Source organism: Coenobita brevimanus, chromosome 16 (assembly GCF_032717465.1).
Source record: "Coenobita brevimanus isolate Jiangsu-jjx chromosome 16, ASM3271746v2, whole genome shotgun sequence".
In the NCBI taxonomy this organism is placed as follows: Eukaryota; Metazoa; Arthropoda; class Malacostraca; order Decapoda; family Coenobitidae; genus Coenobita; species Coenobita brevimanus.
The window spans coordinates 31,511,649-31,531,648 of record NC_136969.1 but is presented as its reverse complement, the minus strand read 5'-3'; the positions used below and the strand labels follow the sequence as shown (position 1 = coordinate 31,531,648).

At 39.3% G+C, this 20,000-nt stretch overlaps 1 protein-coding gene across 1 annotated transcript in view; it reads left to right on the top strand.

Moving 5' to 3' along the window:
- LOC145391040 (uncharacterized) overlaps positions 1–20,000 on the top strand; it is a 164,723-nt gene that overhangs the window by 29,759 nt on the left and 114,964 nt on the right. The window contains exon 3 of the mRNA XM_080265773.1: positions 4,886–5,112. Coding sequence (XP_080121899.1) covers positions 4,886–5,112 — 227 coding nt within the window. The remainder of the gene's footprint in view (positions 1–4,885; positions 5,113–20,000) is intronic.

Sequence of the window (20,000 nt, the reverse complement as noted above, 5' to 3'; positions counted from 1 at the left end):
TATGGCCAGAATAAAATGAAGACTTTTCCGGTGCCCAAAGTTCATTGAAACATTCCCCTCACAAACTTCCATCAGCCTGTCTCTTCGCCACAATGATGCATCTTTCTCTCTCTTCTATCACAACCATCCTTGTCACCGACCTCCTACAACCCTTACTGTTATTCCTTCCACAAATTAAAGCCACAAATACCTATACGTCATTGAAGTGGTTAATGAGTGGAAATATAAATAAAATATGATGATTTAGTTTCCAATGAAGAGATAAAGGAGGGTTCACAATTCCTATACAATATTATTTACAAAACATCCTTTACCTCTTCATTATAAACTAAATAATCAAGCTGTATTTATATTTCCACACACTAAGCCCTTCAATTATATTCTAATACTTCTTCCATCAGACTCTTTCATTCAGCTCTAAAGAGATTTTTCGAACATTAGTAAAATTTAGTGCTCATTAACTCTTTCACTAACATCGACGTCTCTCCTTGGTTGAGTAAAATCGTCTGGAGATCAATAAAATCGTCTGGAGATTAATAAAATCGTCTGGAAATAAAATCGTCTAGAGGTGAATAAAATCGTCTGGAGATGAATATAATAGTCTGGAGATGAATATAATCGTTCAAAGATGAATAAAAATCGTCTGGAGATTAATAAAATCGTCAGATGATTAAAATCGTCTGGAGATTAATAAAATCGCCAGATGAATAAAATCGTCTGGAGATTAATAAAATCGCCAGGTTAATAAAAGCGTCTGGAGATGAATAAAACTGGAGATGAATAAAAATCGTCTTGAGATGAATAAAATCGTCTGTGAGTAGCATCATTTTCTTCAGCAGCTGAATACAACCTTCACTAACCCATTCCCTAACTAGAGATCCTTCCTAAGCTGAATAAAATCGTCAGGTGGCAGCTGCTGTAAATGTAACACGTCCTCGTAATGATGGGGTTAATTAAAATGTAATTAATCACAAGGGCCTCACATAAAATCATCATTCCTGTCACGCTCATTTCAGATTAATTACCCACGCTATCCCGGTCACAAATTCCCCGTGAAAATATAATCAGCTTAGGAAGAGGCCTCGGTAAACCTATAATGCGGCCGCTTTGAAAATAATTACAAATGTTAATGAGTCGCGTTCGATCTCCTCAATAGAAAATCCATTATTTATAAGTGTTTTTTTTTTTTTTATAAGTGCTGGGAATTTTTTTTTTTTTTTTTTTTTTAGTAATGGGTTTATTTAAGGTTGAAAAACTTATCTTCTGAAAGTACGGCATATTTACCATCAAAAGTTGAAATTTATTAACAATGATCGAAGTCTGAGGCGTAAATCAAATACACACACACACACACACACACACACACACACACACACACACACACACACAATCACATTTTATTATAGACGTAAATACACATAAACACACATACACGCCATTTATTGCGGACGTAAACCACACACACACACACACACACACACACACACACACACACACACACACACACACACAATACAAACATAACAATCAATCACTCGGTATGTCTGTCTATATCCTTTCAATCATCCAGCAATGGTTAGCATTCATCCTATCTATCTATCTATCAGTGTATCTATTAATCCAGGAATATAACACAAATCTGTAAGGTAAGATTATTTCCAACTAATATCTATCTATCTATCTATCAATCTATCTACCAACCAGCTTACCTGTCAATCAATCTATAGGTAACATTATCACCTTCTGACACCTATGTATCTACCTATCAACTGAACTACCTACATATCTATCAATCTATCATTCTCTATCTATCTGTCTACCTTCCTATCAACTTACCTATCTATCTACTAATTAACCATCTATCTCCCATTACCAGCATACAATCTAATAAGTTCATCTACCTGCTCATTTACTCCTTCACCTGCTCGAATGCTGTAAACATTAACTCGATATAACTTTATTACCCTACATATCATGCTATCAATCTACCCATCCTTCATTCAATTATTCCATTCTTCTTCCTAAATTAAGTTAGCAGTTTAACCTTATTTTCAATGAGGGCAACCCTACTCTGTCTGTTCAATCAATCAATGTATCTATCCGTCTATCTATCTGTCAACCAACCAACCAACCCAACCAATCACTCATTCCATCAATCTATCTATATGCCTATCTTCTATCTATTTATGTATTTATCTTCTATTTACCTCTATCTATCGAACTACCTTATGCTACAGTCTAACAAAACAAAGTTCCCATCAAACGTGCGTAAACTCACATATCCATTTACCTGTCTGCCAACTATCCATCCATCCGTCTATCTGTCTATCTATTTGTCTGTCTATCTAACGCCGCATGCTGTGAGAGGCGGCCCATTAACCATACAAGCAGTAAATACATTAACGGGATCTGCATATCTAATCCCATTAATTAGAACATCGATTTCAATTGGTACTCAATGCTAATGCTTCCGAATATGTATAAATGGCTTTTTCTGATTAAACAAATGTAAATCATCATCATTATCATCACCATCATCATTAGCAACAGCACCATGGTTACCATCATTACAATTACCATCATCAATGTCATCACAATATTACCACCATCATCACTGTAATCATTATCATCATTACATCACCACCACTAACAACATTATCACACTTTCCACCATCATCACAAGCAACATTATTACTATTCCAACAAAGATAATATTAATACGGTCATTTCGAATCTCAAGAAAGTTTGCGTGATCTTCGTAGGTACTGTTTAATAGTAGAGGTATAATCTAAGCAAAGAGAGAGAGAGAGAGAGAGAGAGAGAGAGAGAGAGAGAGAGAGAGAGAGAGAGAGAGAGAGAGAGAGAGAGAGAGAATTATCCTCATACAACGCTGCACCTATCAACTTTGCTTTTCCATCGTCCTCAATCTATTCAACAAACGTTAAAACATTCACAAATCTCCCTGGGGTGCTTTTAACAACTTCTTCTATCCCTCTTTGACACTCTACTAAGCTTTCATTCAGTCATCCATTTATCAGACAATTTACAGTTTTAAATCCAATTCTAAGTCAGTCACATTGGAAGGCACATGAATGATAAAGGGAAAAGGCTTTATCCATTTTGCAGAGAGAGAGAGAGAGAGAGAGAGAGAGAGAGAGAGAAATAAGTTTCATATGCAGAAATAAACCAGGCAGGGAAGTGTTGCAGGGATGCCTGTACGAATATAATACCCACTACTATTAAACCCTCCCCTATCCTTCTCTACTACCCTTCCCTACTACATTACCAAAACAAAATACAGTATAACCCACAAACGATCCACTATGCCCACAATACGCCCCTACCCTATAATACACCCCCACACTACAGTACACCCCTCCACCCTACAGTCCACCCCCCACACTACAATACACCTCACACTACAATACCCCCTCACATTACAATTCACCCCCACACTACAGTACACCCCTCCACACTACAATCCACCCTCACCCTACAATATACCCCCACCTACAATACACCACCTCATACAATACACCCCTACACACTACAATCCACCCCCCACACTACAATACCCCCCCTCCCCACACACACACCACAAACACACTTTTTCACCTCATGCACGATCACAACACAATCAATTCTTCAACAAAACCTCAACAAAAGACTAAATAATATCCAGGAGCGACCGGTTGGAGTGGCCGGTTCCCTGCAGTCCACTGGGTTCACGTTCAGAGAAGCCTAGGGTTGAAAAAAAACAACCTATCGAACAAATGATAATGTTTTTGATATCTCGTTGTGTGCTCGACCTTAAACTTCACCTAAATAATTATATTTAATCATCGTGTTCTGAATTCCAACGAAAAAATCTCTCTCTCTCTCTCTCTCTCTCTCTCTCTCTCTCTCTCTCTCTCTCTCGCGCGCGCGTGTGTGTGTGTGTGTGTGTGTGTGTGTGTGTGTGTGTGTGTGTGTGTGTGTGTGTGTGTGTGTGTGTGTGTGTGCGTGCGCGCGCGCTCCCGTATAGTCTTTTTATCAGCGCGTGCGAGTGCGTGGCGTATAAACAAGTGCATTCAACCTTAAACGCCGCACCACAAAAACCCATTAAATTTCGGCAAAAAATTGTTGTACCCCCAAACAACACCTCCCCTCCCCCCCCAAACCTGCCACCGCCAGAATTCCGACCCACCAACGTAATCAACCACATTTTCTGATAAACAAGCCTGATTTTGGATAACGGGGACGCATTTCATATCGTGCCATTGACCCTCTCGACGATTCGTGGTTATCGGGGTTGTAATGTTTTGATGCTGGTGTTGAATATTAATTTTAAAGATGTTTGTTACCATCATCATCGTCAATATTACGACCATGGAATTTATAATTATCTTCGTCATCATCGTGCTAAACAATCATCATCAATATCTTTATCTTCGTCTTCATCGTATTTAATTTCCATCATTGTTTTTCATGATTATGTTCGTGCTCATCATCCTGACTTACTCGACACCAATATACTCAACACCGTCTCTCAACTTTCCCCTTCCTTTCCTCACTACGTCGCCCTCCACAGCTTACTGATTTCCTAGGTGACTCTCCAATGTTTGTTTACAATATTGCTTTTCTTACTTCTCTTCACATCATTCACATCATGCATTTAATATGATTATTCCCCCTCTCCCTTCTGCCTTAGTGCGGTATAGCCATATTACGGTTTGATGCTAGTTCTTCATTATTCCTTCCTTCCTTCCTTCCTTCCTTCCTTCCTGTCTTCCTTCCTTCCTTCCTTCCTTCCTTCGACACCAATACTGTAGTCACTGGTATTTTCATGATCATTCCATACATCTCTTTATCCAAATCCTCACATTCCTTTCTCTTACCCTCACAGGCACACCCACCTGGGGCAAATTCCTAGGTGCTATGTACTACGGGAATGGCGTCGTTCGAGGCCCCCCGGAGCCCTCACCGTCGCCGGGAGGGGAGAGGCGCCCCCTACCTTGGGAACCCAACTCTCCGGGGCCAAAGTTCGACCCCTCCCCGCCCCAGAATGTGACGGCTCTGAAGGATGATATAGCCTACCTTCACTGCATCGTTCATAACAGAGGCAACAAGACGGTGAGTAGATGGATGGATGGATGGATGGATGGATGGATGGATGATGGGTAGGTGGATGAATGGATGGATGATGATGGGTAGGTGGATGGATGGATGATGATGGGTAGGTGGATGGATGGATGGATGATGATGGGTAGGTGGATGGATGGATGATGATGGGTAGGTGGATGGATGGATGGATGGATGGATGCATGGATGGAATGATGATGGGTTTGACGAAGTGACGGCTCTTACCTACGCCGCATAGTTCATACAGAGGACACTAAGACGTGAGTAAATGGATGAATGGATGGATGAAGAGATGGTGGGTGGATGCATGGTTGGAGGGTTTAACTGAATACCTGGGTATGTGACGAAATTGCGTACTTTCACTGCATCACTCATGACAGGAAATAAGATGGTGAGCAGATAGATGGATGGATGGATGGCATGCAAGCCGATTCTTACATTCACTGCATCATTCATAACTGGGGTAAGAAGACGGTGAGTACGTGAAGGATGGATAGCAAGACATCTATACACAAAGCCTCTGGTGACCCCTAAGCGTTAATAAGTGACTGAGTATTACCTTTACATATGAGGCACTTGTCCTGTTGTAATTACCCTTTCTGTTGCTCATATTTCCTCCCTAATATCCCGGAAGTTTAGTAGGATCAATCACAACAATAAAAGTACTAAATAAATTCTAATGTCATATTGTATTCCTCTTTACTCGTCTCCTGTATGCAGGGAGTTTAGAATGATTTATCTCCAGCTATGACAATACCAAATAAACTCTAGTAAATCGTACAGTTATTCTCTATATTCCCCTTGTGTATACCTGCCGTTTGGCATGATCAACGAGGCTAATGAAAATACCAATAAATTCCAACAATACCCAGGATAACACCAAATGCACAACAATTACCCGTAACAACGTAACAATCAAAGCGGTAGTAACAACAGCCATTCATTTGCCCATAACATCGTCCACACAAGCATCGTCAACAAACATATCAGGCCTTCAGACCCGTAATAGCTTGGCATTAATGAGGGGCTCCAAATTAATGATATTCATATAGATATCGTCAGTAATTTCCAGTCGGGGCTTAACGGGACAGCTGGAATGACGGGGATATACAGCTGTATTTCCCTTACAAATATATATAATTTATCGCGTGATTTTAATGTTGGAAATGATACAGCTCGCTATTTATGCATACATACATACATAAATACATACATACAAACATACATACATACCTACATACCTGCAAAAATATACATACATACATACATATATACTGTACATACATACAAGCAAATATCTATCTATCTATCTATCTATCTATATTTCTCTACCTACAAACATACATAATAATATCTCGATAAATCAATCACTCAGTCAATCTATATCGATTTATCTATCTACACACCCACCCACACCCACACCCACACCCACACCCACACAACCACCATGCAATATGCCTTTAACGATGAAATAATTGCATGATATATACCACCGTTTTATCACTGTACATTTTATGCTGTAAATACGTTCATCCAGTTTCTATATTTCAAAAAAAAAATAAATAAATATTCAGTTTACCTATGAAGTAACATTTTTAACGTAATTCTGAATGTCACAGGGCACTCTCTTGCGACTATAATTTTCTATCTGTTTATGTCTTTCTATCTATCTATAGCCAGACGCCTTAATCCCGTAAGGGGTGGCCATAAATGAATCGCCTCCATCTCACCTTGTCCCCTGCCATTTCACTGCCTACCCCAGCTTACACTCCCTCTCACATATATACGTATTTTTAACCATGAAAATATATATACACACAAGTTCACATATTCCAGTGCTAAGTCGCCTTCATCTCGCCCTGTCCACCTGCCATTTCACTGCCTACCCCAACTCACACTCCCTCTCTTACATACACGTATTTTTAACCATGAAAATGTATATACGCACAAGTTCATATATGCCAATGCTTATTTAGAAATCAAAATATATAAAATGTACAACACTCCCCATTTTCCAATCCGAGTATTTCTAACGAAGACAGAATATAAAGTTCAAGCTCAATTTTCACAAGTTTAACGAGAGAATTTAGACTACAGAATGCAGAACAGAAAGAATAAAGCTTTAATGCTTATTTTTATCAATACAAAATAGTAATAATAAAATAACTGATGCTCATTTTTATCAAACTCTCTGGACGATAAATATAAATATAACAACTGCCTTACTTCACAAATATTTATTCATGCTCGGATTCTCGGCGGTTTAGGCAGCTCCCTATCACCTTTTCCTAACTGATTTATTTCTTTTCTTACACCATACTGTTATCTTCTGTCCTACATAAACCCTTCCATTATAGCCCTACTCTACATAAATAACGTACAAATGGGTATTAATCAACCACGTAAAAAAAAATATGATAGAGGGGTGTGTGAGCTGGGAGGAGGGCAGTGCAACGGCGGGGGACAGGGCGACATGGAGGCGATTTGGTTGTGGCCACCCCTTACGGAATTAAGGTGTCTGGCAATAGATAGATAGATCAAAAAATAAAACGCTAAGGATGAGGTACTACGGAGCATCCTTAACTGCAAACAATACGAGCCTTAGGTTTCTTTGACTCCCTTTAAGCTGAGTAAAATCGTCGATCGTTAACTGGAATAAAATGCAAGAGCCGTTCCGGTCATGAGGGAGTTAAATGTGACAGCAAAAACATTCCCTCACCCCCAAGACTCACCCATCGCCCAATAAAACGTCTGCCATTTCCTGTAGGAGAATACAATACAATCTTGACTCTAATTTGCCCCATATTTTCGCCATCCTGCAGCTCATTTCATTCAGCCATGTGGCAGAATGAGACAATGCTGTATACATAATTTAAATAGCACTTCTTTGTGACTAGCATCATAATCTAGTGTCAATCTATTCTTACAACTCAGTATTCAAGATGGAGAGATGTCAATTTTAGGCCAAGTTAAAGTCAAAAGAGTGACAATGCTACTGCTCTACGTACTTTACACAGCACTCCTCTGTGACAAGCATTATAATCTAGAGTCAGTCTGTTCTTACAACTCAGCATTCAAGATGGAGTGATGACAATTTTAGGCCAATATAAAGTAAAATGAATACAGAGCTGTCGCGACCATGGCAGTGTTACAGAGGGAAAAATATATGCAATATTCATTTACACTGATGTGCCCCTAATGGCATGAACATTAAAATTACTTGGGTTGTAATGTCAGATGATGTTTTGTTTTATTAAACGTTTATGCATACTTATCTATCTATCTATATGCTGTCCCTCGGCTACACACTGATGCTAACCCAGGATCAGATACTGCCAACCATACTTTCGCCCTAAAAACTAGCTTTAATAGTTGATCCATGGCTTCCGGAAGATTGCAGTAGCTGTCAGCACTTCTTATGAATCAGACATACTATCTCTTATCTTTTAAATGTAAATAAGAAAGGACTTAAGGCTGTTAATCCGCAGATCTTGTCTCTTCCACAGAAACTTAAAGGTTAGTCAATATGAAGATCTTGTTCTTTCGAAGTTTCAGATGCAAAATATATTTCCATTTAGTGAACGGATAAAAACAGCACTCACTCTCTCTCTCTCTCTCTCTCTCTCTCTCTCTCTCTCTCTCTCTCACACACACACACACACACACACACACACAAAAACGTTAACTTACTGGGGGACGGCTTTCAAACGTTTCACCATCTGCCTCAAAACGTTTCACTAAAAAAACTATGATAGCATTTTGAATGACTGTAGCTCTCATGCCGGCTAAATAATTCCCATCCATTAGCAAAGCAGGGACTGAGCTGAAATTCCGTGGCAGTATTTTCACGCAGCATTACAGTACTGAATGTGTAGGCTGCTTTGAACAGAACCATGATATTATATGAATCACGTTAAGCTGTCAAAGAATAATCAAGGTGAATTATTCTCTAAGTAGATCGGGATTAATTTCACTGTGCTGTTGCTGCTTCCAGACGATTTTGTTCAGATTATGAATGCATCCTGGTACTAAAGGAGGCTGATAATGCCATATCTAACCCCTCCTATTCGAAAAGTTACCCTGATCTAATTAAAATCGTCCGTTGATTGCAATAATCAAATAAAAATGGTGCTATTCAGAGCGGCCGTAGCGTTAATGCTGGCTAAATAATTCGCGTTCATTAACTGACCAGGGATTGAGCTGAAATTCCATGAGAGTAAATCCAGGCAAAATACTGAATGTGTAGAACGCTGTGATTATAGGTATTACTTAAATCATCCTAAAATGATAAATAATCATAGTTAACACTGTCACGAAAAATTAATAACACATGGTTTTCACTCTCATCTTAAATGTCGGGACCAACTGCCTAGCCCCGGGCTCCGACGCTCCTCATGGGGCAATGTAGGATTAGATGATGGATGGATGGTTTTTACTAACCTCAGGCCTAACCTCAGGCCCCTATGAATCTCCTAAATAACATCGTATCAGGCTCCTACGATTCACTGTTGGCTGAATAAAATCGTCTGGAGATGGATGAAATATTGCACAAGAATTTTCCTGAGCATGAGAGGGTAACGATACCAGTACAAACATTCTCAGCGACTCACCCTCAGCTGGACAAAATCGTCTGAAACTGGAATACTATACTAAATTTCTCCCAACCACAAGAAGACTAAATGAAGATGACGAAAAGAAAAGGCCTAATTTCAACCACTCGAGAGAAATAAATAAGACACACGTAATGATACCTCTCTATGGACCTGGCGTAATTAGAGAGCTAGAGCCACATTAATATTCAAGCTAATTAGACAGGTGCAACATTATATATATTACCTGGACGGATATACGTTACGACAGTGTCTGTGAATTGTGGAGCGTATAAGTATATCTTGTCGAGGATATTTTGGCTCTGATATACTGAAGAGTAACATGAAACTACGGGAAATGTCTCTCTCTCTCTCTCTCTCTCTCTCTCTCTCTCTCTCTCTCTCTCTCTCTCTCTCTCGTTTCCTGACTGTCAGTCTATCTGCCTCTCTTCTAGGAAACAGAATAACATGAAACTACAGGATATTACTCTCTGTCTCTCTCTCTCTCTCTCCATTACTCACTTCTCCTCCTCCTCCTGATGTCCACCACTCAGCTTCCACGATTTTTGCCTCTTACCTGAAATGTAATAATAGAATTTCAATTGAACTGTACATTTTAACACAGCTCTCTCTCTCTCTCTCTCTCTCTCTCTCTCTCTCTCTCTCTCCCCCTCTCGAAATAATAATAAGAACGATGATAATAAATAACAACAACATTATAATAATAATAATAATAATAATAATAATAATAATTAATACAAATAACAACAACAAGAACAAAAATAATAATAATAATAATAATAATAATAATAATAATTAATAACGATGATGGTGAAAAAGGAGTGAAGAAACAGCCCATTCTCTTCTTTATAAAAACACATCCTTTATCCACGCAAAATGAGGATATCAATTATGTTACATGGATTGAAAAAAAAAAAAGACAAGGAAGAAATATAAGATAATTTCGCCTGGTATTTCACATTTTAAAAATAATAAAAAAGGGATAAAAATAACAAAAAAAGATCGTAAATTTAAAACACAAGGAGAAAGTAAACAGAGAAAACTGAATAACAAAAAAAACTGCATATTTAAGATTACATTTATCCATTTTTCTGAAACTAACGTCCCTTGAAAATTACATGCTAACCCTTGGTAATGTGCTCGCGTGTACTACCACTGTAAACCCTACTGGACGCATTACTGTGCCACTGTACTAAGCACTGACTACTTATCCCTGCTTTGTACTCGTCATCGTTTGTCAGATTAAGTGCTTATGTGGTTCTTTTCGTTATAAATCTGGAGCGTAAACTAGTGCGTTACCTCCGGGCATGCGTAATACCTCTATCTATCTATCTATCTATTTATCTACCTATCTAATCTATTTATGTTTGTCAAGTTAATTCTCAGAAGGGATGGTCCAAGACAATCGCATCCATGTAAATCGCCGAATTTCTGTCTAAATATCTATCTGTCTTTCTTTCTGTCTGTCTGTGTCTCTCTGTCTGCCTGCCTGTCTTTCTGACTGTATATCTATCTATCTATCTATCTATCTGCCTGTCTATCTGTCTGTCTGTCTGTTTCCATCTATCTATTTACCTGTCTATCTATCAATGTTTACTTGTTTGTCGCCTTAATTCTCGGAAGGGAGTGGCCCAAACAAATCGCCTCCATGTCACCCTGTCCTCCGCGATCAGGCTGCCCTATCCAATATCCATCCCCTCCCTCATAAGTTACTCTCCGCCCCACCCTTCCATCTCATCCTCGGTCTCCCCCTCCTCTCTACCCCCCTTTCACTACTTCCTCTACGTAATTATTCAAACTGGATATGTTAGATATAGAATTTGATATCGTTTCCATGCAAGAGATCTATCACAGGTTAATTACACTACACCTGAGAGAGAGAGAGAGAAAGAGAGAGAGAGAGAGAGAGAGAGAGAGAGAGAGAGAGAGAGAGAGAGAGAGAGAGAGAGAGAGAGAGAGAGAGAGAGAGAGAGAGAGACCACACGACACTTAGCCTATTCACTGTATAATCCTCAGAATTACGCAACTATTTCAGGCGTATATAAATGTGGATATTCTGGCGTCTGCAACAAGGATGGATTATCAGCCAGGACGCTTTTCACGCCTGCATAATAACTCTCTTAATCCTATGTCGCGAACGAAAGCCTGAGTGTACGTTGAATTTATTAGTGTCACAAGTACGAGTAATCTGTGTGTGTGTGTGTGTGTGTGTGTGTGTGTGTGTGTGTGTGTGTGTGTGTGTGTGTGTGTGTGTGTGTGTGTGTGTGTGTGTGTGTGTGTGTGCAGAGATATATATGTAAAACAGAGAGAGAAAGAGAGAGAGAGAGAGAGAGAGAGAGATACCAACCAGTGAGACATAACACTCCCAAAATAATCCCAGAATATTCATGGACACACAATCACACCACGAAAAAATTAGAGATCAGTATGATTGGAAAAAACTTCAGAGTGACGGCAAGGAAAACGAAGATCAAAGCAGCAACACGCAAGGGCAGAAAGCAAAATCGTAGAGGCATAACACACGTGGAAAATCATCGTGAAATTAGATGTCAGGATGAAATGTTGACTGTCAATGAAAAAAAACGTCATTCAGTGGATGATGAAGTAAAACACAGCTCAGTAAAATTACTCTGAATTTTGGACTCACATGACGAAATACCATCAACTATACGATCATCACCGTCATCTTTATTATTACTGTCATCGTTAAACTTATTATTACTTATGATCCTCCTCCTCATCAACCTCTGTCTCAATAAAATAATACGCTAGATATTACATACAACGTGGACAATATTTTTTAGTGTTAATACCAAAGACACAAGTGTATAAGTAACGAGTTTATTCCTCGGAAAAAAAAAAAATCCTGCGAACGAAATAGTAAAGGGGAATCAGAAATAATAAGATGCCACATTAAAAGCTATCACTGGTAGGTAGTTAGTTAATATGATAAAAGTTACTGTAAAGAGAGGTGCTATAAAAACTCTAAATAAACGAATTCCCACCCATTAAAAGCATCTGCAAAACCAAAAAAAAAAAAAAAATCCTATATGAAACGTTTTAAGCTTCTCAATATTTGCTATTCCAAAGTCATTAATAAGCGTCAGGTGGTACTCAGTATACATATGAAAGTTGCCATGACATTGAGGAATTAAAATAAGATTTATATACTGTATTTTATCTTACTAGACACTGCGCAGAGATATCAATCAATCTATCTATCTATACATCTATCTATATGAAGAGTAAAACACACGCACACGCACACACACACACACACACACACACACACACACACACACACACACACACCGTACCTTAGACAGTGTGGACTCCCTGAATTCGCTGACAACGGTGAGGTTCTCTTTAGCTGAATGAAAAATCCTCTGGCATGAGCTGAAACATAAGAAAAAAAAAAAAGTTGTTTATCATCGTAGGTGCTATGGACTCTCTGGGCTGAACATAACTATCTGACGTTCACCGAAACAAAGAATTAGATATGTAATTTTCATCCAAAGAGTTACAAGCCAAACTACAATGCCTACGGTAACTTCAAACCAGTCTCACAGTAAAGGGTGGAACGGTGGGACGGAGGAAAATGAAAAAAGTGGTATGGGTTAACAGGAGTGGATAGAATGGATTGAGATGTTGGTGCACGGGGGAGGGGGGGCAGGGAAGGAGCAGCACACCCTGTGAAGATAGCATTACAGGTAAGGAACATTTGCTGTGTCACCAAAATGACGTCACAATTATCCTGCAAAGGGAAAGAACCAGATGCGGCGAAAAATGTTTTCATGGTACAAGTTGTTATTATTATTATTATTTTTAGAGTTAATAGTTTTGGCTTCTTCATCTTGAAGTATGGGTCACAAGGTAAAAATTATAATCCAAAATTGTATATGACTATCGATCTAATCAAGGCTGACACGCAACCTGTATCCGGCTGCATTAACAAGAAGGTTTTTGAACATTTTTTTTTGTATTTACTGTTTTATGTACACTCGTATTAATGTACAAATACCTAAAAAACTAAAAATGTCACACACACACACACACACACACACACACACACACACACACACACACACACACACAAACACACACACACACACACTCAGATTATATATATAGATAGGTAGACAGACAGATAGGCAGATAGTGTACATGAAATAATCAAAACACTTACAAAGACTAAGTCAGGGGAAACAAGTTATTACAGAAGAGAGAAAACCAGTAATTAGAGAAACTAAATAAGAGATGGACATATAAATACAAGTAGTTAAAAGAAGAATGCATAATATCAGAGCAGAGTGGAATAATAAACTGTCCAGTCTTACATTACGCAAGACAGCGCAGAAAATGGATGAAAAATAATTAAAGGAGAATGGAAAAATCAGAAGCCAAATAATTTATCTTCATGTTCCTATGGCTTATTCTCGGTTGATTTAAATCGTCTGACACTGGCTGGAATAAAATGTCAGAGTTGTTCGCACCATGAGAGGGTTAATAGTGATTACTGATAATATTAACCCGCAGGCTCCTGTGATTCATTCTCAGCTGAATACTAAAGATGTGTGTGTGTGTGTGTGTGTGTGTGTGTGTGTGTGTGTGTGTGTGTGTGTGTGTGTGTGTGTGTGTGTGTGTGTGTGTGTGTGTGTGTGTGTGTGTGTGTGTGAGAGAGAGAGAGAGAGAGAGAGAGAGAGAGAGAGAGAGAGAGAGAGAGAGAGAGAGAGAGAGAGAAATACACTAAAACGAAACAAAAAGCCGAAAATTTATACACAAACATTAAACAACTACAGCACACAATCAAAATACGTACGAGTAAATCAAACAACAAATGGTGCCAAGTAAGGACACTCAAAATAAAAAAGTGCAGAAAAAACGAAAATTTACATATAAGAGATGGCATAAAAATAAAAAAAAACAATAAAAACAAATGAGATGATAAATATAAAACGATTAATCTGCATGACAGTTCACATTAATATCATGACAAAGATATAGGAAAGACAAAAAGCATTTGGATGATTAAAACACGTAATTATAATGGAACTGAGAGGATAATAAATGACGCAGAACAAGGACAAAATAATTAATAATACACCATAAAATTACATTATAATCAAGGATAATATTTAATGATCTGGAAGTTAGTTACGAAAGACAGCAGGGAAATTAACCTCATTAGCCTCATCAGTCTCAGATCATCTTTCATAATACATTCTTATTACCATTACGTCCAGACAGCATGTTATATAGATGTGTATAGATGAGGTCCATGGGAGGAAAGAAAACAATAAACTCCAAGATAACAGAAGAAAATTATAAAAGCAAAATTCTATCTACTTCTAAATCTGTGTATCTGTCTATCTGTGTGTGTTAGGCTTTATATGTCCGCCTGTCTGTGTCTGTCTGTCTGAGAGTCTGTTTTTATGCCTATGTATGTATGTATATGTATGTATGTACTGATAATGGCCTTAATCCCTGAGAGTATGGCCTTTTGGAATAACAAATGGGTATAGACTTCGTTAAGTCTTACTACAACGGCTCCCTCTCACGCTAAATGCAGTCGTCTGGCAGGAAAAATACATTAATAACGAACTAATAACGTAGTATCGTAGCATGGGATACTGGCTCTCTCTTCAGCTGAATTAAATCGTCTGAAGGTAGGAAAAATAAACTAAAACAGAGACAACGCTACGCTGTTGCAGCCTTCCACCTAACAAAGTACATACACCCCCACCTCCCTGCACACCTAACCGAGCACATACTGGTCTTCTCCCCAATCTTTTCAAGGTGGGTTAAGGTGAACGCCTTGAGGACACATATCCTAGGCCCTTCAGATTCCTTGCGCAGGTCGCATTGAATTTTTTTTTTTTTTTTTTTTTTTTTTTTTACTGATAGCATTATACCTATCAAAAGGCACCAGTTCACTGTAAGACACATAACTATATGAAATTTCGTGAGTCTGTAATGAATACTTTCTGAGTTACACGGACAGGGGGTTCATAAAACTGTCTGGTGGTAGCTAGAATTAAAAGAAAATGCTTCGTAACGGAGGGTTGAAGGAAGTGAGAAATTAGGCCGTACTAAACAAGATAGGCAATACAAAAAAAAAAATTAGAAACAAATTAGGATAAAAAAGAAGAGAGAGAGAGAGAGAGAGAGAGAGAGAGAGAGAGAGAGAGAGAGAGAGAGAGAGAATGTTTAGATCAAAAGGATTAACACTCGAAAAAAAAAACGTAAAAAATATGGATGAAAACGAACAAGACAAATTAGGACAAACAATTAGGTCAGTTTAAAAGGGAAAAATAAACAAGAATGATTAGGACAAAAGGTTAGGACAGATTATACGGGAAAAATAAACAAGAATGATTAGGACAAAGAATTAGGACAGATTATATGGAAAACATGGACAAGACAGATTAGGACAAAAGATTAGGACAGATTAAACGAGGAAAATGGACAAGACAGATTAGGACAAAGGACTGGGACAGATTATACGGGAAAAATAAAAACAGATTAGAGCAGATTATTAGGACATATTAAACGGGAAAAATGAAAAAGACAGATTAGGACAGAAGGTTTGATAAGATTATACAGGAAAAACGAACAAGACATATTAGGACAAAAGATTAGGACAAATTATATGGGAAAATGAAAAAGATTAGGGCAAAGGAATAGAAATGATTAAACGGGAAAAATGAAAAAGACAGATTTGGACAGAAGATTAGGACAGATTATAAGGGAAAAATGGACAAGACAGATTAGGGCAAAAAATTAGGACACATTATACAGGAAAAATGAAAAAAGCAGAGTAGGACAAAAGATTAGGACATATAATTCAGGAGAACAAGACAGAGCGGGACAAAAGATTAGGTCAGATTAAGCAGAATACATTATACCGGATCATACAGACACAGGGAGAGGCGTGTTCGACAGAGCGCTAATCTAACTTTCTCAAGGGGTCCCTATGCAAATCACACAAATTTAATGGCACAACTTTAAGAGATACACCAAGTTCGAGAGGTTGGGAAGGGGTGAGGGTAAGAAAGGGGGGAAGGTAAGGGGACGAGAGAGGTAAGGGGAAAGAGGGGGAGGGGGAGGTAAGAGGTGAGGGGAATGGGTGAGAGGGGGAGCTTGAGACTCTCTTGTACAATCCTACCCGGTCTTGATTAGTTATGCTTCAGTAGTAATGAAGAAGAGTTCCTGTTTGAGAAATGAGGAAGATTTAGAAAGGGTGAGAGTAAGAGAAGAAATGAAGAAGAGTTACAGCTAGAGAAACGAGGAAGAGTTAGACAGGGTGAGAGTAAGCGAACAAGATTTAGACATGGTGGTGCTCAGAAAACACAGCACCGCCGAGCCCGTACTTTGACCTTGACCCTGACCATGACCTCACCTCCATCAGCACCAAAATCAGAACACTTCTTCCCAGTCCTCCAAACAATGTATGTGCAAATTTTGACAGAAATCGGACCTGGCTTTCACGAGGTAACGTCTCACTCTCTTATATTCTCCTTCCATCTCTTGCACATAATTCATACACCCTCCTTTGTCCTCTCATTCAGCCTATGACTTGCACTGAATCAAATCACTTCCCATCCCAACAATTTCAATCCAAATCTAATCAGGCATTGAGGAGAGTGTTTGCTACTGAAAACATAATTACCGACTCCATCACAACAGCTACACCTGCCGCATCGCAGAGTGAGGTACAGGAGAGTTACAGGTGGAGAAACGAAGAGTTAAAGGAAATGCACAGAGAGCGTTATCTCCTCCACTTCGAAAGGTCTATCGTTAGGTTAACATAACCGTCTGGTGGCAGCACAGAATGAAATAAAATAGTTGTTTTAAAGAGGGTATTAGTGGTGTCTTCAAAGATCAGTAAAATCGTTTAATGGATGTTAGACCAATACTTTTATGGTGGACACTCTAGTAACATAAAGACACCCCCTCAAAGACACACACACACTCTCCCTCTCTCTCTCTCTCTCTCTCACACACACACACACACACACACACACACTCACAGTTACATCTTCTCTCACTCTCACGGCCTCATAAACATCTCCTTTCACTCTCATTCTCACGCCCCCTCCTCACTTACTCTTCTCTAAGTGCGCATAATCAGAGAATAATTCTGCAAGGGATACATTGGTTGGCAAAAATTCAGCCAAAGTTTTGATAATCCTAAAACTGCAGGAGTGAGTTCAGCTTAATCTCTCTCTCTCTCTCTCTCTCTCTCTCTCTCTCTCTCTCTCTTTCAAACTTTGGGGTGCGAGGACTGTATATTCGTCTGGTGTTAGCAAAGTAAAATTGATAACTCGTCGTCTGAGGTTGGACTTAAAATCATTAGTTTAATTATATAAACCTAGAAAGCTCTAACAAAACAACGGACACCTTTGACACCCGCACCCACCCCTGCATTACTGTAAGGGGAAACCAATCATCATTTACAGGATAAACACTTAAATGACACACTTCTGACTCACAGGTCGTCCCAGTAAAATTACCTTTATGTACTCTGCCTGGTCTCTCCCTCGTATTTATGGCTATTACGGTCCGACGCAGGTACGCGGTCGACTAGTACTATTCTACTGTGCGTATATCTGTGAGATTTTGTGAGTATATTCCCACCACTTATCACATATCATTATAAGGCCTTGATCCTATATCGCAAAGCGACGGAGTGAATGAGAGAGAGAGAGAGAGAGAGAGAGAGAGAGAGAGAGAGAGAGAGAGGTAAAGTAGGTGGGCATGGTACACCCTGCATTTGGCCTTCCCTCTGGACGCAACAAAAACACTACACAACTATCCAATTGGGGTTTCGCTTGTTAGATATGGAAACAGGAGACAAATAACTGAGATTAATTTGTCTTGTGTACTGCTGGAACGCTTTTACCTAATTAAAATTCTTGGCAATGTTGCACAGTACGGGTGAATGATGGCAGAGATATTTCTTAGCAAGGATTGGCTAATGATTTTATACATATATATATTTTTGGCCAATTGGTGGGGCGCCCATCACCCAACCAATGTAGTGCTGCCTCCCCTCCTCTCTGTCTGTCTGTCTCTGGGGACAGTTATCATCCACTCAGACAATGTAGTGCTGTGTGTGTGTGTGTGTGTGTGTGTGTGTGTGTGTGTGTGTGTGTGTGTCTCTCTCTCTCTCTCTCTCTCTCTCTCTCTCTCTCTCTCTCTTTCTTTCTCCTGGTGCCTCGACAGTGAGTGAAAAGCCAAATGGTTTCCTATAACCCAAGACCAATTAAGCACGCTGGGTAGTAACCAAATATTTAAATGACGCCTGGTGGTCAAGTGGCTTAGGACGCTTCAACTGGTGAATTCTGTACAGATATCCTTCTGAGGGGAGGATGGGGTGTCCTGCTCTCATAATGCCACTCGGGGAAGAGGGAGGCTGGTCACCCTTGCCTTTAAAGTCGAAATGAGCAGCCTAACCAAGGACCCCAACACACCTGTTTATATGGAAAAAACAAGGGTTAGGTGATAAATGACAGGGTTAAGACAAGCGATTTTATACATCAAGGAAAATGAAATGACGATCGTAGGGCTTCATATAAATAAATCCTTTTCCTTTTTTTTTTTTTTTTTCTCACTGATGCTCAAACACACTAAAATCCGGACATCGGTAAAGGCACCATTCGGCTGAGTAAATTTCCAGGAGAGTTCTGATCCTTCCAACCATTCTGCACGGTGACACATTATTTTATTTTGCACTGTAGCTACTTTCGAACGATGTCACTATCTTCCTCCCTCCCTTATGCTCAAACACACTACAGTCCAGACGTAGGTAAAAGCCCCATTAGGCAGAGTAAGTTCCCAGGTAAAAAAACAGGCGATTTTACTCATTAAGGAAACTGAAAAGACGAGCGTAGGTCTACAAATAAATTAATCCTTTACACTTTTCACCGATGCTCAAACAGTAAAATCCAAACATCGGTGAAAGCTCCATTAACTAGTGTAAATTCCCAGGCATGATCTGATTATTCCAACCCACTCGCCCTCCAGAGTACCCTGAGTCCCACGAACCTGTGCCTAATGCAAACCCAGACGGCGCTAGGAATTACGGATGAGAGTCGGGAGGCGGCCACGTGAGAAGGAAAACAAACATTAGCTTATCCCTCCCTATCCCCTCTCTCCCCCGTCCCTCCCTACCTGCCTACCTACCTACTTACCTACTTTTGTATTTACCTACCTATCTGTCTATCTATCTATCTATCTAATGCAAATTCAGACATCACCAAGACTTAC